The sequence below is a fragment of the Neovison vison genome, chromosome 1 (assembly GCF_020171115.1).
Source record: "Neovison vison isolate M4711 chromosome 1, ASM_NN_V1, whole genome shotgun sequence".
Lineage (NCBI taxonomy): Eukaryota > Metazoa > Chordata > Mammalia > Carnivora > Mustelidae > Neogale > Neogale vison.
Window position 1 is genome coordinate 72,861,503 of NC_058091.1, and position 17,197 is coordinate 72,878,699.

Here is a 17,197-nt window from a genome sequence, read left to right on the forward strand (position 1 = left end):
AGACTTAAGATAATTCTATTGTTGAATTCTTTGATAGAATTTTCTCTGAATTAATGTCATAGTAGTAGAACAGTCTTGAGTCTCCGTTATTTATACTCTAATATAAAAATTCATCTGTATGTAGTCAGCACCCCCCTTCAGACCTAGTAGAATTAGGAGGAATGGTATAGCAGAGTGCCCATCGTATGTACAGTATATGTATATAAATGTACATGCACAAATATGCGTGTGTGTAGCTGAAAAAGTCCCATCTCAATAAAAACTGGGGGGAAAACGGCACATGCCAATTATGACAAAATGTAATTAGACAGAGATGTCCTCTGAGTTATTACAGATGCCATAGAGCTCAAAATAATTGAGTTTTGTGTTCTGTGTGTGTGTTTACTTTGTTGAATGTATGTTTCTGAATATTACACTAGGTCAAAGTAAAATTATGTTTAAAGTCACTATTTTAGTAATAACAGTGCAGTTTGCAGCATTTATTAAGCAACTGTGAAAAAATACAGATTTAAAAACATTATATTGACCTAGTAGAGTGAATCTCTGCCTCTTAGAAAACTATTTCTTTCCACAACTCTTTGTGTTTTTGTATACCAGTTCATAAAATACTACTGAAATTATGGTAGTGGTTTATTCACAAATGTATAGGTTTATAAAGCTAACCTCTCCTAATTTTAAATGAGAATTTTAAAAATTTGACTTATATGAGGGTCAAAGTGAGCAGCACTTAATACACCAAAACAAAATGCTTACTGTTAGATTTGAACCCTTGGTATTTTTTTACGTACTGCATAATAGATAGAATTTTTGCCAATTCATATAAATACTAAATATCCTCAAAGAATTGAGGATGTAGAGCTGTTTTTTCTCCAGTGTATAAGCTGTGAGCATTTATTATGTATTTATTTATTGAATATGAAATTAAGAAAGTAAAGTGTATTGAGTTGCTTCTGCTGGTTTTTTTTTTCTTTCTTCAACTTTTAATTTACATTCTAGTTAGTATATAGTGTAATACTGATTTCAGGAGTACAATTTAGTGGTTCATCACTAACATACAACACCCAGTGCTCATCATAACAAGTACCCTATTTAATACCTATCACCTATGTAGCCCTTCCCCCCCCCATCAACCCTCAATTTCTTGTCTGTCTTTAAGAGTCTCTTTTGGTTTGTTTCCCTCTCTTCCCTCCCCCTTCCTATTTGTTCATCTTTTTTGTATCTTAAATTCCACATATGAGTGGAATCATATAGTATTTGTCTTTCTCTGACTGACTTACTTTGCTTAGCATGATATATTCTAGCTCCCTCCACATTGTTACAAATGGCAAGATTTCATTATTTTTTATGGCCGAGTAATATTCCATTGTAGATCCATATAAACATGTATACATACACACAAAGCCCCCCCCCACATCTTTATCCACTCATCAGTCGATGGGCATTTGGGCTCTTTCCATAATTTGGCTATCGTTCATAATGCTGCTATAAATATTGGGGTACATGCTTCCCTTCAAATCTCTATTTTTGTATCCTTTGGGTAAATACCTAATAGTGCAATTACTGGATCAAAGGGTAGTTCTAGTTTTAACTTTTTGAAGAACCTCCACACTGTTTTCCAGAGTGTACCAGTTTGCATTCCCACCAACAGTGCAAGAGGGTTCTCCTTCTCCACATCCTTGCCAACATCTATTGTTTCCTGACTTGTTAATTTAGCCATTCCGACTAGTGTGAGATGGTGTCTCATTGTGGTTTTGATTCATGTTTCCCTGATGCCGAGTGATGTTGAACCTCTTTTCATGTGTCTGTTAGCCACTTGGACATTCTTCTTTGGAAAAATATCTATTCATGTCTTCTGGCATTTTTTTTTAAAGATTTTATTTATTTATTTGTCAGAGAGAGAGGGAGAGAGAGCGAGCACAGGCAGACAGAGAGACAGGCAGAGGCAGAGGGAGAAGCAGGCTCCCTGCCGAGCAAGGAGCCCGATGTGGGACTTGATCCCAGGACGCTGGGATCATGACCCGAGCCAAAGGCAGCTGCTTAACCAACTGAGCCACCCAGGCATCCCTCTTCTGGCATTTCTTAACTTGATTATTTGGGGGCTTTTTTGGTATAGAGTTTGATGAGTTCTTTATAGATTATGGATACTGACCCTTTATCAGATATGTCATTTGAACTATCTTCTACCATTTGATACACTGCGTTTTAGTTTTGTCGATTATTTTCTTTGCTGTGCAGAAGCATTTTATCTTGATGAAGTCCTAATAGTTCATTTTTGCTTTTTTTTCTCTTGCCGCCAAGTAGCTTCTGCTTTTGACATTGAGTCCCTCCATGTGGATATATTTGCATCTGGACTTATTCTTCCAGACCTAAAGAAATGTCAAGTTTGTGCATACTTTGCCTTAGCTCTAGGGCTATTCAGAACTCCTTCAAGCAGTTCCAATAGCAGTTCAACTACAGCGGAATTAAATAGCACATACATTCCCTGTTTTCAGTGCTCTATAGAGGGGTTTTATAGAGGAAGCCAGAATGCAAAAGGAAATTTGATATAAAAAGATAGAAGAACATTTCTCCTTATTTCTATAATTTATTTAGATCTATAAATAGGAAAATTAATTCTCTGATTATTTTATGATTAGCTTAGGAGAAAATGGTGAAATGTATAGTCAGTAATATAACAAGAAGATTTAAGATTTACTTCTTAAGGCGCTCAGTCCAGAAAGTGTTAAATAGTTTCCTTTTTCCTTACTACTTATCATTTCTACTTTTTTCATGTTCACATGTCTACTTTAATTTTTAATTTATTATTTTTTCTAGTTTTTTCTTTTTTTAATCATGATAAGTGTACTCTAATCCCTATCCTCTATTTCCCCCATCCCCCGACCCACCTTTCTTCTGATAATCATCAATTTGTTCTCTGTGGTTAAGAGTCTGTTTCGTGGTTTGTCTCTCTTTCTTTTATTTTTCCTTTTGCTCATTTGTTTCTTAAATTTCCCATATGAGTGAGATCATATGGTATTTGTCTTTCTCTGACTTATTTTGCTTAACATTATACTCCCTACCTCTATCCCTCTTGTTGCAAATGGCAAGATTTTATTATTTCCCTTTTTAACATTAATTCCAGTGTATTTTTTTAAAATATGTTATTTATTTATTTGTCAAAGAGAGAGAGAGAGCCCACAAAACAGGGGGAGCAGCAGGCGGAGAGAGAGAAGCAGACTTCCCACGGAGCAGGGAGCCCAATATGGGACTCAGTCCCAGGATCCTGGGATCACGACTTGAGCCAAAAGCAGATGCTTAATCCACTGAACTACCCAGATTTCATTATTTCTTAATAATGAACAATTCCATACATATATATATACACACCACATCTTCTTTATCCACTCAGCAGTTGATGGGGTGTGGGCTGTTTCCATAATTTGGCTATTGTAGGTGCTGCTATAAACATCAGGTTGCATGTATTACTTCAAATTAGTATTTTTGTAATCTTTGGGTAAATACCTAGTGGTGCAATTGATGCGTTGTAGGGTAGTTCTATTTTTAATCTTTTGAGGAACCTCCATACTGTTTTCCACAGTGGCTGCACCAGTTTGCATTCCCACCAACAGCGCAAGATGTTTCCTTTTTCTCCGCATCCTCACACCAACCTGGGTTGTTTCTTGTGTTTTTGATTTTAGCCATTCTGACAGGCGTGACAGGTTTTCTGACAGGTTTTCGTTTTCTTTGAACAGACCTCTACATTTGCTGTTCAGAACCATGGTATCACTATGATGACTGCACCCTAAAGTCATCTGTAAACTTTAGATTATTACTAGGAATATCTGCTGTTTTTGGTTTTTTTGTTGGTTTCTTGTCTCATTGTCTCTACTCATTTCCTTATTTACTTAAGTAATTTTCCCCCACTCTCTTCAATGAAGTAATGTCATACATTTCTAACACAGTTACATTTTTTTATTTACTTTTTATTTTTAATAAATTTATAACCCCTTCCTTTCCCATACTCCTACTTGTAGCAAACATCAGTCTATTCTCTGCATCTATGAACGTCATTCATTTTTCTTTTTTTTCTATTTTTTTTTATTGTTTTAGATTCCCCATATAAGAGAAATCATATGGTATTTGTCTTTTTCTGCCTGGCATTTCACTTAGCATGGTACCCTCGAGGCCCATTCATGCTACCACAGAGGGCAAGATTTCATTGTTTTTATGGCTGAATAATATTTCACTGTTTTTAAATGTACAGACACATGCACACTTTGTTTCCATATCTTGCTTTTATAAATAATGTGCAGTAAATATAGGGTTACATATATCTTCCAAGTTAGTGTTTTATTTTATTTGTATAAATACCCAAAAGTAGAAATGCTGAATCATAGGGTAATTCTATTTTTTAGTTTTGTGAGAAACCTCCATTCCATTTTCTATAGTGATCACTTCAGTTTACATTCCCAACAATAGTGCTCAAGGGCTGTCTTTTCTCCACATCTTTGCCTACACTTGTTTTGGGGCTTGTTTTGTTTCTGTTTTTGTGTACATTTCCCTAGTGATTAATGATGTTGAACATCTTTTCATGTATCTATTGGCAATCTATATGTCATCTTTGGACAAATGTGTATTCAGATCTGCTGCCCATTTTTTAATTAGTTTTTTTGTTTGTTTGTTTGTTTTGTTTTTTGCTATTAATTTGTATGAGTTCTTTATGTATTTTGGTTATTAGCCCCTTATCAGATATATGAGGTATATATATTTCCTTCCATTGAGTAGGTTGTCTTTTCATCTTGTTGATGATTTCCTTTGCTATGTAGAAGTATTTTGTTTAGTATGATACAGTTCCACTCTCTGTTTTTTGCTTATCTTGCTTTTCTTCTTTTGTGTCAGATTCAAAAAACCATCACCAAGACCTGTATCAAGGCATTTACTGCCTATGTTTTCTTTTAGGAGTTTTATGGTTTCAGGTCTTACATTGAAGTCTAATATATTTTGAGTTAATTTTTGTATATGGTTGAAAATAGTGGTCTAGTTTCATTCTTTTTGTGTGGCTGTCCAGCTTTCCCAACACCTTTTATTAAAGAGACTGTTCTCTCCCCCATTGTATACTCTTGGCTCCTTTGTTGTAAATAATTCCCTCTGTTCCACTGATCTATGTGTCTGTTTTTGTGTCAATATAATACTGTTTTAATAACTGTAGCTTTGTAATGTAATTTGAAATCAGGGAGTGTTATGTCTCTAGCCTTGGTTCTTCATTCTGAAGATTGCTTTGACTATTTAGGGTCTTTAATGATTCCACACAAATATTAGGATTGTTTGTTCTATTTCTTTCAAAAATGCCTTGGAATTTTTTTTTTTAAAGATTTTTATTTATTTATTTGACAGAGATCACAAGTAGGCAGAGAAAGCAGGCTCTCTGCTGAGCAGAGAGCCCGATGCGGGGCTCGATCCTAGGACCCAGGGATCATGACCTGAGCCGAAGGCAGAGGCCTCAACCCATTGAGCCACCCAGGTGCCCCTGCCTTGGAATTTTTTTTAAAAGATTCATTTATATAGAGAGAGTATGTGAGAGAGAGAAATGGGGAGGGACAGGGAGAAAGAGAGACAGAATCTCCAGCAGACGAGGGGATTGATCTCATGACCCTGAGATCATGACCTAAGCCAAAACCAAGAGTCAGATGCTTAACCAACTGAGTCACCCAGGAATCCACACCTGAAATTTGGTAGATGTTGCATTTCATCTGTAGATTGCCTTGGGTAGTATGGACATTTTAACAATATTGATTCTTCCAGTTCATGAGCATAAAATATCTTTCCATTTATTTGTATCTTCTTCACTTTTTTTATGCTTTTCTTATGCTTTTAAAATTGTGTTAGAATGCAGATAAGTGTAAATTGAATAGTAGGATAAAATGAAAAGATGGATGAAAGAGAGTGATCATTTGGAAATAGAGAAATTTAAAAAAAGGAAAGAGAAATTTATAAAAGGGGTAAATTTCAAATTTAAAATATGGTATATTCAAGTACCTAAATACTAGATATTAAAAAAAAAAAAACTAAAACAGAGGAATAAATATTTACTGGTGTTTGTGCTCATCATTTTATGGGAAATTTTCATTCATATACTCCAAGTATTTTAGGGAGAAATCTTACTTTCTTTTTTTTTTCTTTTTTAAATATTTTTATTTATTTATTTATTTGACAGAGAGAGAGAGAGAGAGAGAGAGAGGGAGAGAGAAAGAGAGAGAGATCACAAGTAGGCAGAGAGGCAGGCAGCGAGAGAGGGGGAAGCAAGAGAGGCTCCCTGCTGAGCAGAGAGCCCAATGTGGGGCTCCATCCCAGGACCCTGAGATCATGACCTGAGCCGAAGATAGAGGTTTAACCCACTGAGCCACCCAGTTGCCCCAGTCCTACTTTCTTATTCTAGACTTTTGTCACAATGGATGGACTAACCTGAACTTGACCTCTAAATTCTATCAGGTTGCTGCTATTAGGCAGTAAAATTAGTTTATCTGGGAATTTAAGATGATACTACCTATAACTGCCTGTCATCTTGGTGGTCAGTGGTGCCAAAGAATGTGTTTTCACTAAACTGTAGACCGAAGTTTGTGTCATGACCTCACTCCCATGCCTGGTGGGGAAATGTGAGCATAGAGCTACACATATAAAGAGGGTTTTTTTGGTTTATTGTTTTGTTTTGTTAATGATTAGAAAGCCACATCTTTCTTCCAACCTACTTATAATACTTAATGTAAACCACATAAAACAAAAGTGATAAAATAAGGGGATTGGATACTGTGAAAATCAGAAGGCTGGCACAGAGCATTTAAAACCCAAGCATTGGATTCTACCATGGATTAATTTGCATGTATATGTATGTATTTTTGTAGTTTTGAGGTTTTAAATGGGCACCAGAGTGTATTTCAGATGGCACATATAATACATTGAACTAGAATCCCAGTTTGGGCTTGCCATCTGTGTACCATGCTGATTATTTTTACAGAACTGAGATTTTAGTCTCAAAAATGAAAATTTATAAAAATACTCAAATTGGTTTTTTTGTATTATTTATTTTCCATCTTTTTTGTCTACTGACTCTCATTTAGCAAGGGCATTGACTGTTCTTAGTGAGGTAAGGGAGGTTCCAATGTGGCTTTGAGGTAGGCCTTGATTTTAATCTCTTTGTTCAATCAAAGTATGAAAGCTTAGCTGTGTTTTGGTTTGTTTACTGTGTAGACTTTGCCATGGCCATGACTTTCATAGAGTAATTATTTTGATTAAGTTAGACGATTAAAGTTAGTCTTGCATGAGGAAAGAACACACTTGGGAAGCGGTGATGGATGGACTCCAGTCTTCAGAGTGTTTAGTTCTGCCAGCATTTTCCAGTTGAATGGAAATTCACCTCCCAGTTTGGTTTGGGTGACAGTGAATGGACTGTCAGACCTGAGTGTTTCCTAGAAAAAGACAGAAAGAGATCAAGAAGGATTGATGACAATGCAAATATCCACATGTGTTTTTGCAATTTTTCTCAGATATTTTTCTGCTTTGATGAACAACATCATTACTGAAATAATAAATGTTAATTAATATCTGTGTCACTTTTTGGTAAATGGTAGTTTAGTATTACAATTAGACTAATTAGTATACACCATAACTGGTGACATGACAAATCATAGAGCAGAACGTGTTGACTCTTATCCATTATGATGTATTAGCTAATTGACTTGCTCAGTAACGACAAGAGAAAAGAGAGATGGGGAATTGGGTGGTAACAACAACAACTATAAAAGCATTATGGCCACATTTTCAGGGTTTTGTCTTTCCGCCATGTTCCTGAGTACTGTGAATTGTTAACATTTTCCATTTATTTTCCCATTAGTAAATCATAGCCCCTGACCGAAACCTTTAGAAATAAGATGATGAGTAAATAAAATGAGAATAAAGGATGATTTCTGCGTTTTCCTAGGTGTACATCTGCTATGTCATGCTCAGTGTTTGATTTTACCTAGATTATTCATTGTGAAGTTGACAGCCATCTGCATCTTTGATTTATTTTTCAGAACCTATGCGAACTCCAAAGACGTTAAAGATTGCTGAGATACAGGCAAGACGCATCGCTGTGGACTGGGAATCTTTGGGTTATAACATTACTCGTTGCCACACTTTTAATGTCACTATCTGCTACCATTACTTCCGTGGTCACAACGAGAGCAAGGCAGACTGTTTGGACATGGACCCCAAAGCCCCTCAGCATGTTGTGAACCATCTGCCACCTTATACAAATGTCAGCCTCAAGATGATCCTAACCAATCCAGAAGGCAGGAAGGAGAGTGAAGAGACGATTATTCAAACTGATGAAGATGGTATGTTCATATTTCATTATTTTAAAAAGGGGGAATCATATAATCAGATTATGTCATTGCTTACTATTTTCTCTAGAGTCACCAAAATTGAATTGGATTCTGAAATCTGCTAAATACTCTTAATGAGGTTAACTTTGAAAAGTGTTTGCCTTTAACTAAAAAGCTTAATGTTCTTCAGAGTAGCATCAAACACTGGATGAAATTTACCTCTTCTGTTTTCTGTTTTTAGATGTTAGAGAAATAACAACTACACTAAAGCTTAAAGTTTTTCCTATCAAATATATAAAAATAATTCTCACTATTCATGGCATTACATCATTTACCTATTGGTGAAATGCACTTGGTTAAAATTTAGTTTTTTACATTTTACAAACCAATAATGCAGCTTTCATTTTCCTTAACATTTGAAAACAGCATTGTTTGCCTTTCCACTCGTTTTTAGATGGCTTCATGTAAGTTTAAGTATAAAAGAAGGTTGAAAATCATATATTTAAGTCTCAATAAAGGCCCTTTTCAGATATCGGCAAGCTGTCATCTTTTATCCATTTTATTACCACCCAAGGAATTTAATTATATAATGTCCAATGTCTATATGTGTCACTTCAGAATTATTAATAGGAACAAACATTTATATTAATATTATAATTTACCCAAACCTGCTCTAGCATTATAGTTTGTCATTAGTGTGAATAAGTACATTTCTTGATTAAATAGAAATGTGCCCTGTACCCAAAAGTTGTACAAATGATGATACTATGATAATAACAATAATGTATTATTTCAATATTAGACATTTTGTTTTCAAAATTTACCATTATGAAAGGAAGCATGAAGGGAAAAAAATAAAACATGACCTATTTAGTGAATGGAGGCAAAGCTGAACTCTGGGAGTCAGGAATCCTGAGTTTTCTGTCCTGGCACCAATAATTCTGTCACCTTACCCAATCTGTTTGTTTACTCCTCTAGATTTCCATTTCTTATCTCTATATGGAAAGTTTAAGTAAGTTGATCTCTCAGGTTCCATCCCCTTCTGAATTTCTCCTTGAATAGCCTGTCATTAGGGCCACATTTTTGTTTGGATTTTGGAAAACAGGATGTATTTCATACCCAGGTGTTTTCAGTTACCCTTAAGTTCTGAACTTTAGGCACAGATACAAATTTGGATGACTATCAAGTATGAGACTTCCTTAAGATAGGTCATTATACCACAGTTTCTAGAAGTTTTTCCATATCACTTCAAGCTCTCTCACTTTGGAAAGTAGAAATGACCCAGGTTTGTTCTATTATTTTTGTTGTTATAAAAGGAAGTGAGAGCTTTTCAGCCTCATTTAGCTCAGATTTTGAAGAAAACAATATTGTCCTAAAATTATGCATGGAGTTATTTTCATATTCCTAAAATTTTCAAAGAATAAATCTAAGACTTATTTATGATAAATGCATTTTGTCATGTATAAGGTAACCAAACATGATTATCTCAACTATCATGTTTGCATTTGCACCTAATCTAAGCCTTAATAATATTTCAAACAACAAAACTTGTTCTTATTAGAGCACACATACACAGAACATACCCCAACACATGATTATATATGAAAGAATAATTAGCCTAATTGTTTCATAGATGGATGGTAGAAATGGAAAGTCTAAGATTCAAAAGCTCTGAAAACTCTCTATTTCAGTTCATAAAGTGGGATAAATACTAAAATGTCTGTATTACTCTAGACCTTTTGTAAGCCATGTTTTTAGTATTAAGAATGTACTTTATTACCTGCCCTTAAAATTTTAAAAAGTTGATTTCTTAATCATTTTATTTTTTAAATTTTTTTAAAAGATTTTATTTATTTATTTGACAGAGACAAAGCGAGAGAGGGAACACAAGCAGGGGGAGTGGGAGAGGGAGAAGCAGGCTTCCCACAGAGCAGGGAGCCCAATGTACTCCATCCCAGGACCCTGGGATCATGAGCTGAGCTGAAGGCAGACGCTTAACCAACTAAGCCACCCAGGCACCCCTTAATTGATCATTTTAGACTCAGTTACATTTGTGCTTTTTCTGCCAATCACTCTCTAATGATATAATTCATTTTGGTGGTATACTTTGGTATGGCTTTTAGTTTGCCTTTCTTTCCCATAAACCAAAGAATGCAGCCAGGCTCATGGAACTTTTTAATATTTCATTAAAATTTTAAATGTATTTTTGTGTGCACCTACAACTAGATTAATAATCAGGAAGCAAATTGCTTTGAAATCTTAAATTATGTCCTAAATCCATCAACTTCAAGACTGTGCTATTTTATATAAAAACAGTTTTATAAGATCAAATTAATGATACATAATTTCAATATTGTTTCTTATTCTAGTTTTATTTTAAGGTATGTTTTGAAGAACTTTTTTACTGGGTGTAATGATACTGAGTTGCATGTTACTTCATAGCATGGTCACAAAGTAATTCTTTCTACTGTAAGAATTTTTTTCTTCTTCTTTGTTTTATGTAAAAAAACTAAATGACTGCAGTACAAACTTTGTATATCTCCAAGTAACTCCGTCTTAAGATCTGCTCACACGAGCTCCAGTTTCTACAAAGAATACTTGATATGACTCAATGTTCCTGAGAGGAGGGACAGAATATCTAAATCATAATCTATTGTTGCAAAGATCGATGGGTTATGATGATCTAATTAAGTCAGTCTTACTAAATTATTGCTGCCCTATATACATAGAAAAAGAATAAATTATCAACCATCTAATAAAAGAATATAATTTCATGAAAAGAATTCTAGGGACATCCATAAATCATGAGAGCAAAGCTAAAATGATTTCCCACCAGAACCCTAAGGTAGAATTTATATTTAATTTATTGCATACATTTTTTAATGCATGGGTAGAATTTTTCGTATGTGATTTTGTTTTCATTTTTTATCCTAGCATTTACAAAAATCAATATTATGAAGTTAGCTCAGCAGAAAACCCTGGTTTGGGGACATTTTTTGCTAATACAAAGGTATTTTTAAATGTACATTTATGATATTTTAAAGTCTATAGTGCTTATTTAATATAATCTTGCCCCACCCACATTTCATTTTTCCTCTCTCCCATTTTGAGAGTTATATTTTAAAGGACTTTCCTGTACACACACATACACACACACACACACACACACACACACACACAAAATAGCTGAAACAGCTCTCAAATAAATCGCAGGCAGGGGAATGAAAGTCAGCATTCTACTTCCATTAAAAGTTGTTGATGTGGAAATGTGAAGTGACATTCCCTGCAATACGAAGATGGCCATGATGATGGTCTTAGTAACTTCATGTTGTATTTACACAAATCAAAAGTATATAGAGACATTATATATAGATATTGTCCTCCTTCACAGTTGGAGAATTATTAAATATAATTAATCTGTGCCCACTCCCCGCCCCACCTGTTTATGTGTGTTTTGTCGTTCACCTAAGTGTACTTCTTTCTCTTGTCCACTGTACTAGTCCTAGTGCAAGATCCATAACATGATTCTATCTTGGCCATAATTTTTCCACAAACTTTTCCCATTTACAAATAATGACCTGTAGGTACTTTAAGTGAATTTTATTGACAAAGTAGAATATATGTAAAAAGAGTAGGTGAAGTGTTCAACTCTTGATCTCAACTCAGGTCTTGATCTCTGGGTCTTGACATCAGGGTCATGAGTTCACGCCCCATGGGCTCCATGCTGGGTGTAGAGCTAACTTTAAAAAAAAGAAAGAAAAAAAAAGTCAGTGGCACCTGGGTGGCTCAGTGGGTTAAGCCTCTGCCTTCAGCTCAGGTCATGATCTCAGGATCCTGGAATCAAGCTCCATGTCTGGCTCTCTGCTCAGCAGGGAGCCTGCTTCCCACTCTCTCTCTGCCTGCCTCTCTGCCTACTTGTGATCGCTCTCTCTGTCAAATAAATCTTTTAAAAAGAAGAAGAAGAGCAGAGAAATACATAAATTCTAGGAAAGATATTCTTTAATTCTGCCCCTCTTCCAGTGCCATTATGAAAATTTATAACTATCTTTATTTGTAAACAATTTGAAATACATCCACACCACTTTATATATTTGTTGGCCAAATTGTGGTTAATGAACACAGATAATAATTACAATACCATCAAATAAACATTTTCTCACTAATTGGGGTCTTGCCTTCTCCTTCCTTCAGCAGCCACCATCTATGAAAGTTATGGAAAGGTGAAGAAATATTTTTCCTTAATTACTATCATAAGCTTGTTTTCACTCTGCTCAAATGACATAACACCTATCACCCTTGTTAGTTACCCAAAAAGGCCCATGGCAGCTTCCATAAATGTCCCGGAGTACACACAGGGGCTGTGATGGCCTCTTTGCCTTGATCAACTGTCTAGGCTCTGCCAATACAGGGGACCGGGGACTTGCAGGAAGTGGATGGCTTTGGTTAAGTGCTCCCTAAACCCTCAGCAGACAGACGCATGTAATTAACTTCTGAAGTTTAGTGCTGGCATCTTTTCTGTTTATGGGTTTCTTTCCTTTATGGTTTTTCTCTTTATGAATTTATTATTAATGTTCCAAATTACATTGGTTGTCCCAGAGGTCATAGCATCATTCATCGTCTCCTTGTGGTCTGAAATAAATCTTCCTGTTTTGACGTATCATTCAGCATTTCTTGATGCTGCTAGCTACGATGCAGTGCATTTCCTTTGATCCAGTGATTTTTAATTTACTTCAATCCTTACAAAATTGCTGTATACTCTGCAACTATATTTCTAGATAATGCCATGTGTGAAGTTCACTGAAACGTTAGATTAAGGAAAAATATTAATTAAAAACAGTACTTGCCCAATATTGGGTCAATATTTCAAAAGAAACCACATATTTTAAGCAAAGATGAGCAGGATATATATTTAAACATTATCAGAACAAGAAACTGGATATTTTTGTGAATAAGTAGCAACTATATATTTAGACAAAGTACATAAAAACAAAGAGCAAAAGCATCTGATGTTTTATATTTTGTCAATAGAAACTGACACATTGTTCATTGCTGCCACTGGGTATTGTCAGTTATATGACATTTGCAAATAAGGACTGGTAAGGTTTCTCAACTCTTGTCATACCTGCGGACACTTCAGAACTATTTATGCTGATTGTTGAGTTCTAGACAAGTCTGATGTTGTAAAATGGTTTGATCCTTAGCTTTACAAAAGGGAATTTCATTTAAAAGACTGAAGCAATAATATTTGAACCTATTCGTCTTGAAGGTTTTTTTTAAGTTGTAATAATCAGTGTTGTCTTTTTCACATTATAGAAATTTAATAAGAGTAGCAATAGAGTCAGATTGACTATTAGTGGGCATTTCAATTCAGTACTCTATGATTTGGATTTTGAGTCCGAGGAGTATTAATTATTATAATTCATTATTTAATGAAATTTGTTTATGGAGACACTTTAGGGGCTTATCATAATCTTCAGAATATCTTTCAGGGACTATAGCTCTATTCTTGAAACAAATTACAAATGAGATCTTCATGTTATTAGAGGTATACAACAGAGAAAACTAGACTATACAATTTATTCAGCTCCCTAAGGTGATAGAATATTCTTTTGAATAAAAATAACTTTGGAGTTGTCTGCATTAGAAGCTTATAGATTACTTTAAATTCCTGTTTGTTAAACTCAGAGAACTGGTCACATAGCTTATTTTCTTTTTAAGGACACTATTTTTATTTTTAATTTGGCTTATATAACACAGTATTTACCTTTTCTGTTTCTGATGTAAGGATCGTTGTAACCCAAATTGTATATATTTGTAGTGCCTGGCCCTGTACCAGTCAATTCTCTTCAAGGAACATCCTTTGAAAATAAGATCTTCTTGAACTGGAAAGAACCACTGGATCCAAATGGGGTCATCACTCAATATGAGGTATTTGGAGAATAAGGAAGTTAATTGAAATATATGTTGAAGGGAAAGTAAAAGGAAAAAGAGAAATAATGAAAAATAAGTAAGTGGGGCTTAGGGGATCAAAGTCATTTTTAGTACTGCGCTGTTTTACTTTACAAATTCCTTGATCCCAAAATTGAGTTTCAAAACAAATATTGGATGGCACCCAGAATTTTCTAATTCTTAAAGTAAATGTATGTTTTTGTAGTTGTTTCAGGGAAGCAGGATAGGCCTTTTTGAAGAGACTTACTGATGGTTATAAAGAATGAATTTTTGTAAAAGTAATATACTCATATTTTATGCTGTAATCAGGGGAAGCCACTGAATATCAGTTGTTTCAGAATAAAGGATTCCTACCAAAACAGCAAAATATATTATAAACCTGACTATTCCAGAGCTTCATCTCAATTTTGATTATAAATCATTATCTTATTCTTAAAGAGGAGAAGCTAAAAGAAAAAAAAGATCATTATAATTACACAAATGTGTAGTTCTGTTCCTGTATAGACAGTGTTGTTTAGAGCATAAAATGTTTAAATTTCTAGTGGCTACAGAGTGGAGCATGGGAATGGGAAACACCAGGGCAGTCTTACAAACTGTGACTGCATTAGCACACCTGCTATAGTGCTATGGCACTGCGATAGCACAGGGCTATTTATATTTATATTTATGTGCTATTTATAAATATGTGCTATTTATAGCAACAGTGCTATTTACATGAAATCTGTTATGTAACTCAAAGCGTGGGATGATATGACTCACAGCAAACATTTGTTGAACACTTTCTGTGTTTCCTGTACATTAACATATATGACCGTAAGATTGTGGATGTGTGTGTAACCATAATATTTTAAAAAAATATATCTTTTGATGAAAGAAAATAGATGCATATTGGTCAGTCAGATATATTACCTCTAGGTATATCTATGGCTGGCTGGCTGGATGAATGGTTGGATGGATAGATGGACAGACATTAGATATAGAATGACTGTGAAATAACCATATCCAAATAAGAAGGAAATGAAGCTTAAGAAAAATGTGATTCACTCCACAGAGATACCCTTGAATACTCCTTTATTTAAAGGAGGTTTATTTAGATTATATCATGACTTCTGTTGGATGTATAATAGCAAATATTTTTCTTTAAAACAGGTCAGCTACAGCAGCATAAGATCATTTGATCCTGCAGTCCCAGTGGCTGGACCTCCCCAGACTGTATCAAATTTATGGAACAGCACACACCATGTCTTTATGCATCTGCATCCTGGAACCACCTACCAGTTCTTGATAAGAGCCAGCACTGTCAAAGGCTTTGGGCCAGCCACAGCCATCAATGTGACCACAAACATCTCAGGTATGCAAAAGAATAAAGTGCAAACAGGATTGGTTTGTAATAATGTGTCCTGGAGAATATGTACTCAAAATAGTCATCTCACTTATTAAATCTTTAATATAGCTAGCTATTCCTGATTGAAGTTTGTTAAAGAATTATGTAAATACTACTCCTGAAACCAATATGACACTGTTCACAAACTAGAATTTAAATAAAAATTTGAAACAAAGAATTATGTGAATACACATAACAATTGGTGGTATGCCCAAACTCAAAAACATCTCAGTCACTTTTAATTGACAGGGGTCCTTTTAAAAATGTCATTTTATCTTAATTAGAAGTATTAAAAGTTCATTATGAATGCGAGCAGACTGATTATGCCTTTGAGGAGTTGATAATTATTATGGTATCAGAACTATTGGAAGCAGATTTTATCAAAAGAATGATGGCAGATCTTTGATCCACTGTTAGAGTGCCACATACACATTTTTCTCTCTTTTCTATTTTCCCTGGCGTTCTGATATTTTTAAGCAACATGAGTAATTCTTTCTCTTAGAAATCTCACATAAATTCATCTAAATTTCAGAATGGTAAGGTACAAGAGAACTTAAGCTGATAAACAAATATAGTTAAATTTCACATTATTTTATGCTCACAATTTCAGTTTGTAATTGATAGGTTATTTATAGATATGATTTCTCCTTCAGTCAAGTCATCAGTGAAACCTGATTAAATTTGGCTAATAATTAGCATTGTCATATGCCCTAATTCTACTCTAACTTATGTAATGTTTTATCTTAGTTATTTAAGATTATTAACATAAATATATATTTATAAATGTAATATTTCTATTTGGAAACATTTTGAATATAAAGCCTTAAAATTTTTATCATGAAAATATTAGCTATTCTAATATGAGCTATTTATCTTATTCTTTTAAAAAAAGGATTTTAAAATATCATCCATGATGTTAGAAAATAGTGATATATTAAAATTGCCAGTTCACTTCCTAATGGAATAATTCTAAATCACCCATTTAAAATACTTATTGAATCACTAGAAAATATGACCTGGTGATGATAGCATTGTACAGTGAAACATGTTTCCCGCCCTCTAGAATAAGCCGTAGTGCTGTATTTGAATAAGATCCTTCAGTAGAGACAGTTACAAAATTACATGAACTTGTAAAACTGAGAACATTGAACAATGGGCATTGTCAAGAACCGTATTTTATTATGGTTTAGAAATGGTGTTTTTTATTGAATAAAGAATGTATAATTAAAGACCAGAACACCCATCTAACATTTTCTTTGAATTATTTAACTGCAGTTTTACTTGAATCAACCTATATACATGGGTACTTGATTTGAACTTCAAAAGCTTGATTGCAATCACTGTACCCTCAGAACATGTAGTAATCAGGCTAAGGCTAATAAAATTTATGGTTAGTGTGGTTCTCAGCATCACTTGAAATTTTAAGGTAATTTATTGTTATTTATCCCTCAAGTACAGAAATTATATCCCTCAGCATTTTGAAAACAATTTAAATAAAAGTGAAATCAAGTTATTGGAGGCATGG

At 34.3% G+C, this 17,197-nt stretch overlaps 1 protein-coding gene across 10 annotated transcripts in view; it reads left to right on the forward strand.

Annotated features, from left to right (window-relative positions):
• Nucleotides 1-17,197, forward strand: part of PTPRK (protein tyrosine phosphatase receptor type K) — a 586,903-nt gene that overhangs the window by 453,624 nt on the left and 116,082 nt on the right. For all 10 annotated transcript variants that reach the window (XM_044249247.1, XM_044249183.1, XM_044249202.1 and 7 more), the window contains exons 8-10: nucleotides 8,049-8,351; nucleotides 14,158-14,267; nucleotides 15,438-15,639. In XM_044249247.1, the coding sequence (XP_044105182.1) occupies nucleotides 8,049-8,351; nucleotides 14,158-14,267; nucleotides 15,438-15,639 (615 nt within the window). The remainder of the gene's footprint in view (nucleotides 1-8,048; nucleotides 8,352-14,157; nucleotides 14,268-15,437; nucleotides 15,640-17,197) is intronic.